The sequence below is a fragment of the Humulus lupulus genome, chromosome 8, assembly GCF_963169125.1.
Source record: "Humulus lupulus chromosome 8, drHumLupu1.1, whole genome shotgun sequence".
NCBI classification, from domain to species: domain Eukaryota; kingdom Viridiplantae; phylum Streptophyta; class Magnoliopsida; order Rosales; family Cannabaceae; genus Humulus; species Humulus lupulus.
In genome coordinates this window covers 33084341-33102689 of record NC_084800.1, presented here as the reverse complement: position 1 = coordinate 33102689, position 18349 = coordinate 33084341, and the positions used below count along the sequence as shown (strand labels likewise).

General features: G+C 33.0%; 3 protein-coding genes across 4 annotated transcripts; 1 reads left to right on the top strand and 2 right to left on the bottom strand.

Annotated features, from left to right (window-relative positions):
- The first annotated feature begins 709 nt into the window (after positions 1–709).
- Positions 710–3109, top strand: LOC133796707 (F-box/kelch-repeat protein SKIP4). 2 transcript variants are annotated; one of them, XM_062234340.1, is made up of 3 exons: positions 710–868; positions 1601–2102; positions 2390–3109. In XM_062234340.1, exons 2-3 carry the CDS (start codon positions 1621–1623, stop codon positions 2982–2984), a joined length of 1077 nt encoding a protein of 358 aa, XP_062090324.1. In that variant the 5' UTR covers positions 710–868; positions 1601–1620; the 3' UTR covers positions 2985–3109. The 2 variants fall into 2 exon arrangements, with proteins under 2 accessions (XP_062090324.1, XP_062090323.1); XM_062234339.1 differs by lacking the exon at positions 710–868 and adding an exon at positions 896–1311.
- Positions 3110–3768: 659 nt separating this feature from the next.
- LOC133796706 (uncharacterized) lies at positions 3769–6378 on the bottom strand. The gene is made up of 2 exons (XM_062234338.1): positions 5980–6378; positions 3769–4560 (listed from the first exon to the last, which is right to left on the bottom strand). Exons 1-2 carry the CDS (start codon positions 6200–6202, stop codon positions 4352–4354), a joined length of 432 nt encoding a protein of 143 aa, XP_062090322.1. The 5' UTR covers positions 6203–6378; the 3' UTR covers positions 3769–4351.
- Positions 6379–17132: 10754 nt separating this feature from the next.
- LOC133793664 (kiwellin-1-like) lies at positions 17133–17823 on the bottom strand. Its single transcript, XM_062230964.1, has one exon. It carries the CDS (start codon positions 17797–17799, stop codon positions 17233–17235), a length of 567 nt encoding a protein of 188 aa, XP_062086948.1. The 5' UTR covers positions 17800–17823; the 3' UTR covers positions 17133–17232.
- Positions 17824–18349: the final 526 nt, after the last annotated feature.

The window sequence follows — 18349 nt, the reverse complement described above, 5'->3', positions numbered from 1 at the left end:
TAATTGTAATTATATCACTATAGGGCCCATATTAGTCCGACTCCAAACACATGACCACCTATAAATAAGGACTATAGAAGGGATCCAATTTTTCATGCATGCAAACGCGCTGCTGAACTTGCGACTCAAACTCTCCATTGTTGAGACTCAAAATTTAATACTATTGACTTGTGGACTAAGACTTATTAACGCTACAACCACGTAAAAATCCTAGTCTCATTATTTTATTTTATTTTTTGCTAATTCTAATTTTTATTATATTTATAGTTTTCAAAAAACTCGTTAAACAAACATGTTTTTTATATTTTTTTGTAATCATTTTTTTAATTAAATATTTAAAATATATATTTTTTAAAATATAAAAAGAGAAAAAATTAGAAAAATATGAGCATTAGTTGAAAAAAAAATATTATATATTATTTTTTTTAATAAAAATAGGGTTTTAATTAAATTTTGGGTACAAATATAATGCTTTTTTTTTCTTTTAAATTTCTCAAAAACACTTTTTTTTATGGACAAATTCAGATATCAAACATTATTATTTTTGATAAAATTCAGATATCAAACATTAAAGTATGAAAAAAAGAGAAATTTCTCAACACATTATCATCCAAATTGAAATCTCCAAACGCATTATAAAACATATTTTCGTTTGAGAGGAATATTTATTTATCGTGGACATATATAGTCAGGTTTTTGAATTTATAGTTTGGTCCCGTCACAAAGATAATTTAGTAAAGTGACGCTCACTCCAAATATTTTATACAAATAACCTTCGCACTCACCGTCACCACCACCACCACCTCCTCTCCTCTCCTCTCCTCTCCTCTCCATCGTTATCTTCCACACGACGATCCAATTCTCACAGGTCAGGTTTCCATGGAATCCTTCTGTCCTAACTAAATATATTCTATTTTTCTTGCATTTTGGATCGAACGAAGCTTCTCCCTGGTATCTTTGTTAGGGTTCAAATTATTGGATTTTACTTTGTGATTTCTTTGCTTTCATACTAATTATTTGAGATTAAACAGTGAATGTTTGTTAATTATTTCATTGGGTTTAGATGAGCTTTCCGAAGAAAGGAAAAAATTGATGATAGAATTTGTGTATTGGGTGTATTGTTTTGCTCCTTTTTCGGTCACATTGGGAAAACTAATAAGCATACTTCGGTGAGACAAATTTCTTGAGAATGGTCCATTTGTGGACCAAAATTGAGATGTAAATGGAAATGTGCCAAGGCTTTGATTTGATTCCCCCGTCCATTTGGGTGCTGATTTTTCCTTAGAAATGGTTCAAGATAAACATATATGGGTATGTAATAAATAAGGTCTATATATTTATTTATGATGATATTGATCGTACGTAATAGATTTAATGTAACTATAGTGAAAAATTGATGCATTGTTGGGAAGAAAGATTGATAATGCTGAAATTTAATATTAGAAAGATTTCCCGAATCATTGGATTGATGTTACTGCTTGTGAATTCCAGACGAATTATTATAAAGTTAATTTCTATACTTTATGGGTTCGGAAATACAGCTTTGGTGGGTCCTATTAGGCTATGTCTAAAATTTTTATTTATTCATGTTTCATTTCAGGGCCCTTAGCCAAAATTCTAATGGAAGAGTTAGACAGTGAGTCAAATGCGATGAGTCAAATGGAACTGACTCAGCAGGCACTTATTTGTGGATTACCAGATGACCTTGCTGTTTTTTGTTTAGCAAGAGTGCCTCGAAAGTACCATAGAATCCTAAAATGCGTTTCAAGAAGATGGAGAGACTTAACGTGCAGTGAAGAGTGGTATAACTACCGCAGAAAGCAAAATCTTGATGAAACTTGGATCTATGCTTTGTGCAAAGATAGATCAGAGCAATATTGCTGCTATGTTTTGGATCCCAATTCGCCAAGAAGATGTTGGAAGCCAATTGAAAGGCTTCCACCTCGTAGCATGAAGAGAAAAGGCATGTCAATTGAAGTATTGGGAAAACATATGTACTTGTTGGGTGGTTGCGGTTGGTGTGAAGATGCTACTGATGAAGTATACTGCTATGATGCTTTAGCTAACGCTTGGTCCGAAGGTTCTCCCTTGTCAACTGCTAGGTAATGTTCATATTTGTATTTTTTGCTAATTCGATTGGGAAATTATACCAGTATGTATTTTTATGATGATGAATGCTCTTTCATATATGTATCCTCCTTTTTTTTTTACTTCAGGATCACCTGTGCAGGCAATGCTTAGGTGTTCAATATATGTTATTCTAGGATTATACTCTTAATCAAACAAAGTAGTGTTTGTATTGTGATCAACTGAAAAAGTAAAACAATGATACTTACGAGTAGTATTACCTCCACAACTTACACTACATTTTTCTATCCTTTGCGTTCAGGTGCTATTTTTCTTGTGAAGTTTTGGATGAGAAAATATATGCCATTGGTGGGTTAGGTTCAAATTCAAGTGACCCTCATTCCTGGGATACTTACGATCCATTGGTGGGTTGGATATCTCATTCAGACCCAAATATTGTCCCTGAAATTGAAGATTCTTTTGTCATGGATGGGAAGATCTATATCCGCTGTGGCATATCGTCTGTAACTTCTCATGTGTATGCAGTGGTGTATGAACCATCAAGTGGCATATGGCAGCATGCTGATGCTGACATGGCATCAGGTTGGCAAGGTCCGGCCGTTGTCACAGATGGAACTCTTTTTGTTTTGGATCAGACTTCTGGAACCAGGCTGATGATGTGGAAAAAGGGAACCAGGGTGTGGGTGCCAGTGGGAAGGCTATCTCCCTTGCTCACCAGACCACCCTGTCGACTTGTAGCTGTTGGGAAGAGCATATTTGTTGTAGGGAAAGGTCTAAGTACCGTCATGCTTGATGTTGACAAAGCTGTAAATGTGGAAGGGGTTATGGTGAGTTCCTCTATACCTAAATTGAATTCGGATGATGATGTAATTAGCTGTAAATGTCTAACAATTTGAAACTTTATTTTATTTTTAATGATTCCTATAAACCTACTGGCTATTTAGCTGCCCTTGTAATGTGCTTCTGGTGTTATTGTATTTGTATCTTGTATTTGAATGTCATATCCAAATTAAAGTGTTAATCTATTCGTATATAAACATCTGCAATTCATACTATAGGCTGTACTGTTTCTTATTACCTGTCATAATTCAATTTGCGGTAAGAGCTGATACATATTTTCCACTGTTCACTTTAATGTTGTGATCCTCTATGCCATCACAGCACCGTTTCAAGTTTTATTTTAGGGGAGCACCTTTTAAAGTTTACATCAATGTATATTTGGCTTCACACATTCAGAGCTAATTTGGTTTAGAGTATCTCCAACTACACTAATTAATTAATAGATAAATTTGAACTAAAATAGCTAATAGCTAAAAATCTATTTTAGTTAGCCACTTTTAATCCCATCCTTCTAACCATGCTTTCTATAATAGCTAAAGTTGATTAATTTAATAATTTTTACAAATTTAGATTTCCAACATAGATTAATTTAATAATTTTTATAAATTTAAATTACCATTATTATTTTTTTTATCAAAATAATATGCCATCAATTTGGTTAGCTAAGCTGACAGGGTTATAGCTAAAGTGGTAAAAAGTTGATAAAATGTCACATCATTAGCTAAAATAGCTAATTCTTTAACATGGCTAGCAAGAATAGATTTGCTCTCATTTTTCGATATAACATTAGTTTAGACGCAATTAGGCAACTTCAGTACGAGTGCACGTTGAAACAGGAACTATTTCAAAGGGTGATACTTGACCTTCTTGCGGATCATTAATCTTTCATATAAGGTTAAATTAAAGCATTGAACAGTTTATTAAAGATTAATCCTAGAAAAGGGTACATCTCTAACTTCGGTGTGACTAACACTGACCCAAACGAAAAAGAAATCTTAATAGTGCCTATCCATTCATTAAAAAAATAATAACAATAAGAAAGAAAAAGAAAAGTGCTAGTGGTACGGTTTATATGCCAGTGACATAACAAACAGGGGAGGACATATTCTGAGCTCTACATCTTTCTCTTCACAATTAATTCATGAATGGTTGGGAGACCAGCTACATGTGATGTAATGTCATCATCCTACTATTGTACACTTCAAGGGGAAAGGTACTTTTTTTTTTCCTTTTTCTTTTGCATAATTATAGTACACAATGAGTACTTTAGAACCCAATAAAAACGAAAAACCTGGTCGGTTATTTCCTTTCCAAAGCTGGAGCATGGCTTCACTGTAGAAATCAGTTTCGATCAATCATTATAATACCAATGTCATTCTTCACAAGTTAAGAGCTAATGCAATACCAGTCAAGGGTGGTGAACTCAACTAGTTCTTTTCCTTTTAAAAGCTGGATGTATGGTTCGGTTTTGAGAATCTAATTTGTCAATCTTTGAAATACACTCTCGCATCCTCTTTAGAACAATAGGCATTTTGGAGGCATTACTTGAAATCTTATCCTTAAGCAACCGTATTTTTTCAATAGTCTCTTGATCTCCGTCTGCTGGTGTGCTGGAAGTAACCTGTCCTGCATCTGTACAGAGCGGATATATTTAGTGTTTCTGGCACACAACAAAATAATTATTAATGTAATTCAAGAAACGTTTTGGAGAAAATAGACACGAGCTATGAAAGCAAACACAATTAAGGAATGGTACAGTTTGAGATAAATTAAGGAAAGGGAAATTTAGCATTTAAATAAGAGAAATTTTTTCCTCCCTAGAATTAAAGGCACATTCCATAACTCAAACACACAAGGACCAATCATTATTAATCTACATTCAATAGTATTCTTATTATTATCCGGTTGATGGACATGACAGCATAAAATGTTTCTCTTTCACCCCTCACACCCACCCTGTATGACATCCTATCGATAGAAATATATTGTTTTCACATTGCAGAACATTAAAGCGTGAGCTACTCCCTTCACCCACCATCTACCTCAATCTAATGCCTCTTGAGTCCTCTGATCATGTCGATGACTTGATGCAAAGCTTCTTTGCTCTACCAAACACATATTCTCTAGCAGATTAAGAAAATTGTATTCTTTTTAACAAAAAACAATGACGCAGGGGTGACTAAAAGGCCAAGGAAATACAGCATAAGACTTCAAGTTTATCGATAATGGAACTTGTGGAATGACAATGGGGCTGTATCTGGATCTACACTTTGTTGATGGGACGAAATTGGGTGAAGGCCTCACTCACACAGGGAAGCAATTTATGTTTCAGAGTTTCTAGCCTGAGTTCACCATTGAGTCTCTCTAGTCTGTAGCCTAAGGTGATAGTTTTAGCCTGAAGGAAAGTTTTATCAAAGCCTGTCCTTAAAGTCAAAATCATTTACTTCATCATTAAAATAATTGAGGTTTCTCTTAGTGTTTCAGTTGCAAGTTAAGTTCAAATAAAAGATCCATTGTATTAAAGAAAACTACAAGCTATAAATGTGAATCCCTTAACACATAACGATCTTCATGTTACCAAATTTTAATCAGAAAATAATAGATTTCAGGTTAGCGTTCATTGAGTAGTACTAGTAACACTACCCTTTGCCGAAGTACCAATGAATTCAGCCTTATCTTCTACGCTACAGAAACGATCCATTTCATTACCACAATGTTCACCATCACTCAATTAGAAAAGATCAGTGTTACTTCTACTTATCTCACTACTACAATCCATTAGTCTACTCAGTCTTGCCATAACTAGATCGAAGCCCGAAATTCTTACCCGTCACCTACTGCTTTTTTTCTCTCTCCCAAATTCACCAAATATAATCACACAAAAGATACCCAATAATAAAATGGGAAGTGCGACAAACACTAGTCTATACCAATTTATGAGAAGCTAAGTCAAACAAGAAACCCATAAAAACAAGAGCTAAAGAAAAGTAGACTTCAGTATTTCGATCTGGGAGACAACCAAGATAAACCCAGAAGCAGAAGAAACTGTACCTGTGTTACGATCCCCTGACGTTCCAGGCTCGGAGCCTTCTGGTAAAATGGGTCTCTGAGCTGTAAGAAGGGAAACGAACGTGTCTTTGAGCTTGTCCGGAAGAGTAGCTCTGTAGTGAATGATCTTTTCGGACATTTCTTTGACCTCCGACTCCAGCTCCTCCAACTCTTGGGGTTCACCAGCCTCCGCCTCTAGGCCTTCCGGGCCCTCGTTCGAAGCCATGAATGGAACAATCTGAACCCAATGGAAGAGAGACAAGGGAGATCGGAGGTTTCCGAGAAAATTCAAGTGATGTGTTTTTAGTTTTTGGAGGGTAATTGGGATTTTGACGTTAGGGTTTTTGAATCTTTGAAAATTTGAAAATTTCAAGTTGAAGTTTTTGATTTGGGAGAAATCATTTTCGGATAAGTTTGGGACTTGGGAAATGGACGGGGCTTAAAGTGGTATGGCCCACACTCATTCGTCATGGTTTGGTTTTTTCAGTGGGCCTATGTCGCTGCTAATGGGCCTATTCGGCCTTTCATAGAGGGCTTTTTTTATAGTGAAAATTAAATGTTATATTGGATTTTTAATAGATTGTGTAAAAATATGACTTTTTTCAAGAAAAGTTAATCTATGGTTTTTTTTTCTATATTTTTGTATAAAAATTTGTTTATGCCATAGTTTTACTCTTAATAAAGTTTTATTAATTTGGAAGGGTATGTTTATAATTTGATTATTTTTTATATTAATTTTATATAAATATTTTTATATTAAATTTTTCCATGGTTGTCTTGCAAATTTTTTATTAATTTTATTTTTTGTAATATGAATTGTGTTTATTATTTTTTTTATTTATTATAACTTTTTTTTCCTTTTTTTTTAGGTTGTACATTTTTTTTTTCAAAGTCTAGGTAAGGTAACTAGTTTCTTAATTAATTTTTCAAAGTTATGTAAAAAAAAACATCCTACAGCTATGTTAAATAACATTTATCCAGAAGGGTAACTAGTTACTTGTTTGATTTTTCACACTTATGTAAAAAAAATAGTCTTAGAGGTTAAATAACATGTATCAGGAGGGGTAACCAGTTACAGTGAGATTAGTAACCTACTACCATAAGAAGGGTGACAAGTTACTCATATTAGAAATGAAAAAGAAACATCACATATAAAGGAAAAAAAGGAAGAGTAAGTATGATTTAGTAACCTAGGTAACCAGTTACCATAAAGAATCCAGGAATTACACACACATCAGAATGTGAAGGTAACCAGTTACCTCCTAACATATACACACAAAGAACGTGAAGGTAACTAGTTACCACAGATCTGAAGATAGGAAAAAAAACAGATCTAACCATGAACCAACATCCTCCCTCGCCTCCGACCACCACCAGAAACTCCCATCCCCTGCGCGCAAAACCCTGTCGCAAACCCAGCCATCCCCATCGTTTTGCGCAGCTCCGAGCACCACGAATCGCACTCAGCCTAGGCACCATTCTCCCTCGCCTCTGACCACCACCAGCACATCCCTCACCTCAGCCTATCCCCGTCGATTTGGATTTGGGGGCTTGCAAATGGAATCGCGCAGAGATGCGCGGATTGAGGCTGTGTTCGTCGATGGTGCAACTGGGGTGTTCTTGGCTGGGTTTCACGGAGGTGCGCGCCTAAGGTGAATCGCAGGTGGTGAGAGTGGGTGGCCGGAGATGATGGTAGAGATGGTGAGGCAGACGAGTGGAGGACAGGGAGGTGGCGGCTAGGGCAAAATGAAAGAGAAGATGTGGCTTGGTTGAATGAGTTTTTGTTATGTTAATTACCATAGTAGCCCTCCATTTGCTGATTTTTTTTGTTTAACTTTGATTTCCAATATGATATTAGTTTTCCCATAAACTAAGTTTTTGTTAATTAAATTTTCCTATACAAATTAAAGAAAGTTTAATTCTCATATTTTTTCACATTGATGGCTAAAGAGCCATATTTTTGAAAAATTCCATTTTTTATGTGTATACAATTATAACTACTATATTACAATATATATAGGGAAACATAATTACAATATCTTATACAAAATATATACTATAAAAAATATTGTATTCATTAATTCCATAAATATGGGAATTTTTATTTATTTATTTATTTTTTGCATGCTTTTATGGAGTGCTATAATGTTTTTTATAGGAATTTTTTCTATCATGGCTTTGGATTTGTCTTTTTTTGCTTGAGTTACCTCTACACTTCATAGATATTGATTGTTAAGCTTTAGTCTCTGTTTACCCTAAAAGATTTTTATATGATAATAAGTTAGGATCTTTGTTAGATGATATAATAAGTTCATTATTGAGGCATTCCTAATTCATGTTTATCGTTTGACCAATAAGACTGTTTATGAATTAGTTGTGCATGCACTCAAAATGAATGGCGAACTTGCATAGTTGAATGATTTTCCATCATTCTTATTTGATATATTATTTTCAATGAAATATTTGATTGTTAAAAAAAAAAATCACCCATATTAATTACGTAATATTCATTAAAAAATTCAAAATTTAAATATGCTTAAAGAGCCTATTGCATGAAATGAAACAAGCTGACCAATCATGAGAAATAAGCTCCCGAAGACCATTTTTTCGGCTGCCATATGCAAGAAGTCAAGATAAGTGAAAATCTACAAAATATTACTTTTCGCTTATCTTGATTTCTTGACTAAAATGAGACAATAGGAACTAATTTAAAAAATTAATAAAAACGAATAAAGAAGAAAAGAATGTCTTTTTTTTAATTGTAACAATTTCATTTTTTTTTAAATATTTTTATACTTAAATGTATTTAAAATGAATTTTAGTTTTTTATTGAATTTTTTAAATAATTTTTCTTAAGAATTAATAAAAAAATAAATTTTAAAGTTTTTATAATTAAATGAGACACAATTTAATAGTTGTTAAAGTTTGAGGAGTGAAAATATTAATTATTTTATGGAAATCGTAACAGGTACATAATCTGATAGTATTAATAGTTTATGATAAAATTTTAACAAATTATATATCTTAAGAGCACAATATGATAGTATTAAAAATTTAGGGACAAAAATCCTATTTATTATTTTAATTATGGTATCATCCTAACAAACTGATTAAGCTTACAATGTAAGGCTAAACTTTTCTGTTTTAATACATAACAAGTAAGATGCACTTTCATTAATTCAAACATAAAAAGAGCACAATAAACAGCCTCAAATCACACCTATCAATAGTCATATTATAGGAAAGGAGATCAAGCTTGAGACCAGTAAATATCCAATTCACCCCAATTATATTTGGGGACTCCTAATGCGTTCCAAACAGCATCAACAATGTCATCAGAACAACTCCAACGCACTTGTTTAGATGAGTGGTAGTTGACCAAAACTCTAACATGCAACACCTTTCAGTGTTGGAGGCCTTAGTTGTTTGAAGAAAATTAAAGCACTGTTGTTTCACAGTAGCAACAGTGCTTTCCCCATTTTTTTTAATTATATATATATAAAAATGTAATATTTTACATATATATATATATAACATTTTGTTACCTTTTTTTTATTATTGTTTTTTTAACTGTTTGTGACAAATTTTTTATTATTATTTTTTCTATAAATACTCATTTATTTTATTTAATTTTCACACCATTATATATATCTTCTTCCAAATTAATGACAAAATTTCTTTTCTTTTCTTATCAATAGATTTATAAAATTCTCCAAATATCAACTCCAAAATCTAAATTTTTAATATTCTCAAATTTTTTCAAAATTCATCATTTTCTCCCTATACCAATCCCCAAAATTCAAATTTTCAATATTTATCATTTGGAAATTATTTTAATTAGCAATTTTTTAATTATGTTAGATTAATTAATTATAATTATATCATTTTATAAGCTCTTTTAAATTTTGTCTAATTTAAATTTTGTAATATTTATTTATATTAATATATGGATTTAAAAAATTTAGTATGGCAATATTTATAATTACAAAATAATAATGTGTAGGGTTATAGTTAACAACGTTTGAGATGACTTAGCCCAAAAATATTTTTATGAAAAAAATTGCCAAGAATAATTTGGATAAGGGAGAAAAAAAAATTATATTTTAGAATAATTTGAATATATTAAGCAAATAAGGTAGCCCCGTTGGAGGTGCTGTTAGCATCACACTCATCTACAACCATTGTACTCACATTTCTCCCATTACCATATATGGTTATGTCTTGTAAACACCTCTGCATATTGTTGAACCAGCCTGTGGACAAGGTCACCACCGGAGTGTTGTCTGAGTGGTACTTGCTGTCGCATTCCGAGGGTCCGCCGCCATCTCTCCACCCTCCTCAAAGCTGTTGATTGTCAGAATTGGCTGGGTTTTGTCAGACACCCTTGATGAGCACTCGTAGGCAGTATAAAACTTTTCTTGATCGCAGCAATCAGAGTCATTTTCCTTGTTACATTGTTCTGGGGGAGGGCTTTTCATCTTACTTTCCCACTGGGATTGCAAGTTTGGGCTTCGATAGTCAACCAGTGTGTGACTGCAACGAGGAAGATGAGAAAAGGGGTCTTTGAACAAAATTGGTTTTTCATTATTTTCAGTTCCTTTTCTCCTCTTTCTTTGGTGAAAGTATTGACTTATCAGGACCACTTGAAATGATGATTGTAGGCTACACCAACTCAGTCATTTCACATCTTCACCTAACACGCTCTTGCACACACAAAAGACGTTTTAAAACTTTTCTACAAGAAAACAAGCGTCTTTAATATTTCCTTCAGGGTAAATAGCAACTGGGATCATGAGGTGTACAACTATGGAAAGAGACAGGAACACAAAAACACAAAGTTGAATAATAAAAAAAGAGGATTAAATTTGTATTGATTATATTACCACCAAGTTGAGCCTACTTTCGTATTTTAGTGATGATTTCCTTATTGGATAACTTAACTTTAGCTTTGATCAAAATGGTAAAAAAAAAAATCAATAAGAAGGCATGGAGAGATAATAAAGATTTGTTTTCTTAGAGTGCTCTGTCTCTTTCTAATAATTTACTTTAATAGTTCTACATCTGTCAACCATTTTCATTATACCGATCAATTAAACAGCGACAAAGAACATATCTTTACGTTAATGAAATGTTAAAAGGTCAATATTTTACTATTACTGATTTAAAAATAACCCTTTATGTGAAACGATGAAGTTCCCACCCATTTAAGATACTATAGAGTCATGGCAGAGTAGGAAAATAGAGAGAGTATTTAAACCAAAATACGAATGAAGTTAATGATTGAAGCTACAAAAACATGAGTACAAACATCATGGGTACAAAACGAAGTTAGAAATATTGATACTCGAAATAAGGCCAAGAAAAAATAAGGTTGCTGGTGGGAGAAGTTCCTACTCTTCCTCCTCCTCCTTTCACTGCCGTTTCCTCTTCTTTGAGTGTGAACCACCACCATCATCAGGTATGAAGCTCCCCTCTGGTCCTAATGTCAGTTCTGGATTAGGTGAGAGAGAAGAAGCAGAGTCTTGCTGTTGCATCACAGGTGTTGGCCATGGAAGACTAGCCACAGAAAAAAGAGACGGCGGAGATGTAATATTCCTAGATAATTCATCCACATTCTGGAACTCCTGAGTTAATATGTCGTATATTCGAACACAATTATCGCAAAGAACAAAAAAGACATCGCCATTATAGGGATGGAAGGCTAGCACAATCATACGCTGCTCTGTTTTCCTCTCTATGCTAGTTTCGTGCACTCCCAACCACTCAGGATACCCAGTTTCGGTAGCCCTCAATTCCCACACCTTCAAATTAAAGTAATTTTTGTACTTAAACAGCCGCGACAGTCTCACCACACCTTGGCACACTCCAATGCACAGCTTGTCCGTATAAGATTTCCAAGGTCGCATACTATGCATCTCTACGGGCAGATTAATAGTACTACACAAAATTTTTGCTTCATCAAATGTCACCAGGAACTGCGGCATCTTCTCTCCACTTAGCCAGAACAATCTTCCCCCATTATGTATGACATTACAACCAGTCAAATCGCTACTCCAGTGGCTGATCCTCCCTACTGCTGCTGATGTTGTGACAAGAACTTGCATCCATCTTCCCTTCTCAGAATGAAATACGTCGAATTTGTGTATGAACTTAGACCGATTGATACAAGGAAAGAAATGAGATTTAGCATAATAAAAATTAACAAGAACGACTCTCAGTTTATATGGTAGAGCAGTGTTGTTGATGCATCCCAGTCGTTCATCGCAGCGACTGTGGTGGCAGATTAAGCCAAACCGGTGGTATTCGTTGGTTGCTAGTGGCGTATCTGGAAGCCTGGACCACTGTCCGGTGAAAGGATTACAAACAAATAAAGTTCTGTCGTAGTGACCTGGATAGCCTGAGACTGAGACTAACAATAAGTCGTTGAACGAAGCTCTTATTTTGTAGAAAACATCGCTCCGTCGGAGAAAATCAAAAGAGCGAGTACTTGCTTTCCTTATATTTTTAGACATATTTGGTGAAAATATTTGACAGAGCCGCGGCCCCTCGATAATATCTCTTTGCTGAAGCATAAGCAAATACGGTTGTAGGTGAGAACCATTTTCGAATACTTTCTGGTGCTGCTTGTGAATATATCTTTTCAAGAATGTACGGCTAGAGATGATACCAAACAAGCGCTTGGAGATGATTCTGCACCTGTTAACCCAAATGTAGTCTGGAAGTCGTACTAAGATCTCAATTATAAGATCATCTGTAATATAATTATTGTTCAAACACTGGGTTAAGAATCTTGGTGGGGAAAGATCAATACCACCTGGTTCATTTCTTTGTTGAAATCTCTCACGAAGATCAGTTTGTGGCGGCTTGGGAATTGAACCATCAAGAAAACCAAGCTTGTTCTTGACAGACAAGGCTATGGTCATTGCTTGACTCCACGAGGAATAATTGGTGTCCGTGAGAGGTTGAGAAACAAGAATGGTGGCTAGGTTCTCAGAGTGGTGGTTGGGATGAGGGTCATCAATAATGGAGGTCTGAGCGCCATGAGTCTGAGCAGTGGTGGCGGATTGAACAGAAACCGTGGTTGAGGCATCGGTTGGCACAGTCGGGTGTACTGGAGGAACTTGAGACATTATAAAGATTGAAGTTCACTTGGAGGAAAGCCAGGGAAGAAGAAAGAGAAACAAAGAGTAGATGAAATCTTTGAAGAAAAAATATTCAAGATCGTTTCGTTTGGCTCTAGATACCACGTACGTTACACTTGGTGAGAATTCAGAGGAGAGAAGTTGAATTAAAAAGAAACTCAATGAATGAGCTGATTATATGAAAGAGTACAGGAAACTTAATGAATGAACTGATCCAATGAAAGAGCAGGATGAGCAGTATATATAGGCTGCTTAATGTGCAGGAGGAACGGTAAGGAGAAATAACGGAAAAAGCTAACTAAATACAGTAACTAATGAAACAATAATATAACTTCAGACTTTTAATTTTAAAACGAGTTAGAGTTCTTTCAAACCTTGCAATAATGGGTTATCTTTCATGAAAATGAATAACTTCATTAGTTTAAGGGGATAAATCAACATCCACCTGATGGGCAACATAAAATAAAAATTACATCAATGAAAAGCAAATTAAAATTATCCTAAGACTAATTTTTGCCAATATATGAGGTAGCAAGGAACAAAGACACACCGGTGACATCTTAATTTAAAGAGAATTGCTAAGGGGCAGCCCAACACCACAAGTAGGTGGCATACCGTTATTGGTTCAATCCAATATCGGGTCCACTTATTTGAATTTAATAAAAGTTATGGGGTATAGCTAACTAATCATGAGGTGACACCTTATGTGGTGTTGGACATCGTGTCAAATAACAACACTCTAATTTAAAAGAAGAAGAGTAAATGGTGGCTAAAATAAAGAAAGTTTTCATAATTTGTATTCAATTTTTTATTTTTGCATTAAATATACTAAATGTTTTTAAAATATTATACTTATTTTTTATTATTTTGATAAATAATAAAAAAATTTAGGAAAAATATAAGATTTTAATTATTTTTAAAATTTAATTTTTTTTTATTCTTTATCAAAATAACTATTTCAAATTAAACATTACTAAATATTTTATTAAAATTAATAAAAATGATTTAATCTTAATTTTTTTATTATTTTGAAAGTGAAAATAATTTAAAATTTTAAAAATAACTAAAATCCTATATAATTCCTTCACTTTCTTATTATTTTTTTAAATAATTTTAAAAAATAAATATAAAAAGTGCAATATTTTAAAAAATTAAGCATATTTATAGCTAAAAAAAAGTTTGAGTATAAAAATGTAACATTTTGAAAAAAAAATTGAGTATAAAAGTGCGACATTTTGAAAACATAAAATATTTTAACTGTCATTTACTCTTAAAATAATATTTTTTAAAATTAATATATTCTTATAAATAACACCTTACCAATACAAAAATGTGATTTAGTAAATCAATAAATAAACATTGCGATGGCCACTCTCTCCCCAATAAAACTTATATGAGTACATTAATTAAATATTTATTATGAATAATACTATATCTGTGTAGTATATAATAAAAAATATTATCTGAACTAATTCCTTTCCACCTTACTCGTCTCATCCCGCCAACTCCAATTCCAACGCTTCCTTCTACATAATTAATTTGTAGTATTTTCCTTTCATTATCAGCTTTATTTAAGAAAAAAAATCACCTGTTCCAAATTCCTGTACCATTTCCTCTCTCTTCAATCACATTTTGACAACTTAATTAAAATTATAGCTACACATTTAATGAATGTTTGAATTAATTAGCTCCGTTTTTTTATTTACATATATTTTTTAATTATAAAAAAATTCACCACCTCGTCCCTCTATTTCTCGAATCTTGATACTCACTGTTTTTCTCCATTTCATTAACAACGCTTCATCTTCTTCAATTTTTATTTGTATTTTTTCATTAAGGCCTGTGAGTTTAAAACTCATAAGACTGTTTCTTCTTCAATATCTAGGTTTGTTTATAGTGTGTCTAAGTTGTGGATCTCTACATACAGAATCTGAAGGTGGGTCTTTGGTTATTGTTGATACTGTGGTACTTTGAGCTTTTTTTCCTTGTTATCTGAATAGATTTTTGTTGGGTTTTTCTTTCAGACTTTAGCAAGTATTGTGAACTTAATCTTTAAACAAGTACTCTTGAGAAATGTCTCTGTCGATTTGCTCTCACTTGGATTTTCTCCTACTTTTAATGAATAATATATATTATTATTTGCAAAAGATGGTATTAAAAGCTGCCTTTATAACTGTAGTTGGTTTCTTTAGTAATCTAATTTGTAATGGAAATTTTATCTATCTTTCTATGAGAAACTCTTACGCAATAATAATTTAATAAGAAAGATTTCAATCACCTTAAACTAATTGTTGAAGGGCGCACATGAAACAAAAAATATTGTTAGTTAATCTAAAAAGAAGAAAAGAGAAAGGTAGAAAGTTGACTGAGATGAGAGAAAGAAAGGGGCCAGAAAAATATACAATTAATTAAAATATAGATAATTAATTCAAACATCCGTTAAATGTGTAACTGTAATTTTAATTGAGTTGTCAAAATGTAATTGGAGGGATATGGAAAAGGACAGGTGATTTATTTTCTTTATTTAATTGGTTATCTGGAAATGCAATGAGTACAAACTGAAAGTAATTTTTTTAAGATACTCCACATTTATTAGTTGAGCCTGTCTTTACTTTGGAAAAAATGCAAGATTTAAGCATTGATTTTGAGCTGATAAGGTTTTGGGTAAGATGAGTATACTCAATTGTTAATTGTTGTAAATTGATTTTTTTAGTAATAATTTCATAAGAAAATGAAATGGAATTTAGTCAAAATAAAGATACAAGAGGTTACACTCACAGATCACAATTGCTCATGTAAATGAGCTACTTCTCTACAAATTTGAAAAAAAAATTATTAATATCCTTTCCACAAGATCTTTTAAACTCATTTTTCATTTTGGAGATCCTCTACATTTTTTGTTTTCTTCTCTACATTTATAAATGTTTTAGAGCTATTTTAAATATATATTTTTTTAATTTTTTATATTCACTTTTTTTTTCTTTCTTTAAATTTATTAGTTTTTTATTTTTTTTATTATTTTAATTAAATAAAAATATTTAAAGATATAATATTTAAATGGTTTAAAAAACAATATAAATGATATGATATAAGGCATAATGTACAAATTTGATGTAAAATAAAAAAAATAAAAAAAGATTGTAGTGATGTATTTTGGAGTATAGAACAGTAGAGTCTGATTAGAAAAAGGAAAAGTTTCTGAATTAGCTGTGGGGCATTTGACTTACCTTTCTCTCACTTCCAGCCTCTGAGTGAAAGGCAAAACTAATTACTTTAATCTGACCTTTGTTATGTCTGTTATGGATGCTTCTTTTAACATTTTCCAGAATAACATTTTTCTATAAGGTTTCTTAAGACTTAAGCAGAAAATCATATCTGTGCAGAAAAATATAGTATTACATAGGGTTTCTTGATCGCATAAAGGAGTGCTCTAAAGGCACAGGCAACTTTTTAGTCCCCGAATAAAATTCTTAGTTCATCTACTAGTAAAATCAATTGCGCTATAAAAACGTACCATCCTCAAACCCTTCTATAATGGAGATTTTATGATTCCTGTCATGAATGATATCCATCTTTACAATTTACTCGCAAAAAAGGTTTGTACTTTTCAGTGAATATCAATGATAATTGAATGACTTTTCGGTTTCACTGAATTAGTAGAAGTAGAGATAGACTGACCAAGCCTAAGGCTAAGAGGTGTGTCCTTCACAATAGGATGGCCTAAACTGTTCAAGAAATTGCATAATAACAAACTAAATATGGTTACTTTTGGTTAGTTTAGTTGCTTTCAACTCCGGTTTTCTCAGTTGGCCGATATCTGTCTTTATTTTAGGGAAACTTATAATCATGTCAACACTAACCGAATTCAATAATCTATGGAAAGTTAATTGGGCCTCATATATTATTGGATTATATGTGGTATCAAGATTAGGCTCATAATCTTTTTTCCTTTTAGAGTTTGCTGCTAATGATGCAGAGTTTTCTTTTCAATAGACAACAGGAAGGCTCAATTACTTCAATTTATAATTTAGAGACAATAAAGAGAAGTGTATCACAAGAAAATAAAGCAGAAACTAGATATAGGATAAAACATAGGTATGGAGAAAAGGGGAAATCAAGGTTGAGACCAGTAAATATCCAATCCACCCCAATCGCCTTTGGGGACTCCTAATGCCTTCCAAACAGCTTTAGAAGCATCAACAATGTTGTTAGGACATGGGGGCTGATAATCATGATCGGCATCACACCCTGCTGTTGAATCACACTCATCCACAACCATTGCACTCACACTTCTCCCATTACCATATATGGTTATGTTCTGTAAACACCTCTGCATATTGTTGAACCAACCTGTGGACAAAGCCACCACCGGAGTGTTGTCTGAGTGGTAATTGTTGTCGCATTCTGAGGGTCCGCCACCATCTCCGCCCTTCTCAAAGCTGTTGATTGTCAGAACAGCCTTGGTTTTGCCAGACACCCTTGGTGAGCACTCGTAGGTAGTATACAACTTGCCTTGCTTGCAGCAATCAGAGTCATTTTCAGGGTTGCATTGTCCTGGAGGAGGCTTCCTCCCTTTTATTTTGCCACTAGGATTGCAAGTTTTGGCCTCAATGGTCAACCACTGTGTCACCACAAGGAGGAAAATGAGGAAAAGGGTCTTAGAACAAAATTGGTTCTTCATCCTTTTGAATTTTCTTTTCTTCTCTTTCTTCTGGGTTGGATTGGTGAAAAATTATTTAGAGGTTGGCTCTATATATAGACACTCAGCAGTAAGTATATCACTTGAAAGGATAAATGTCCTTTTTGTTTGTGTCTCAAAATATGACATTTTTGCAGTCTTTATTTCAAATAAGTGAGCAATTCAAATAAATTAATACTATTTTTTTATATAAAAAAAAAATTAAAATAAACGAGGCTTTTCGTTGTATCACCATATTTGAGCCATATTTATTGTATTTTTGTGACGATTCTACGTGGCGTCCTGGCAAAATTAGAACCACAAAATGTCAAAATAGGGTACCTGAAAATGATCCTTAATTTAAGTAATTATTTGCTATCACGAATTCCCTTTTATTTTTATACTTGGCCTCGCAAAGGTACGCAAAGACCTTTATTGTGAAACAAAAGTACTATTGCTATTATTTTTTTTTTTGGCAATAAATACTATTGCTATTATTAATACCTTCTTTAGTACATATATATTAAGCCACTTCTCAATGGGTTCAATTAAA

Excerpts from the sequence above, each read along its gene's own strand:
- LOC133796707 (XM_062234339.1), top strand. Across the intron at positions 2,103-2,389 it reads TCTCCCTTGTCAACTGCTAG|GTGCTATTTTTCTTGTGAAG; the intron begins GTAATGTTCATA and ends CTTTGCGTTCAG.
- LOC133796706 (XM_062234338.1), bottom strand. The coding sequence starts at position 6,202 with ATGGCTTCGAACGAGGGCCCGGAAGGCCTAGAGGCGGAGGCTGGTGAA. Across the intron at positions 4,561-5,979 it reads GTCAGGGGATCGTAACACAG|ATGCAGGACAGGTTACTTCC; the intron begins GTACAGTTTCTT and ends CGCTCTGTACAG.
- LOC133793664 (XM_062230964.1), bottom strand. The coding sequence starts at position 17,799 with ATGAAGAACCAATTTTGTTCTAAGACCCTTTTCCTCATTTTCCTCCTT.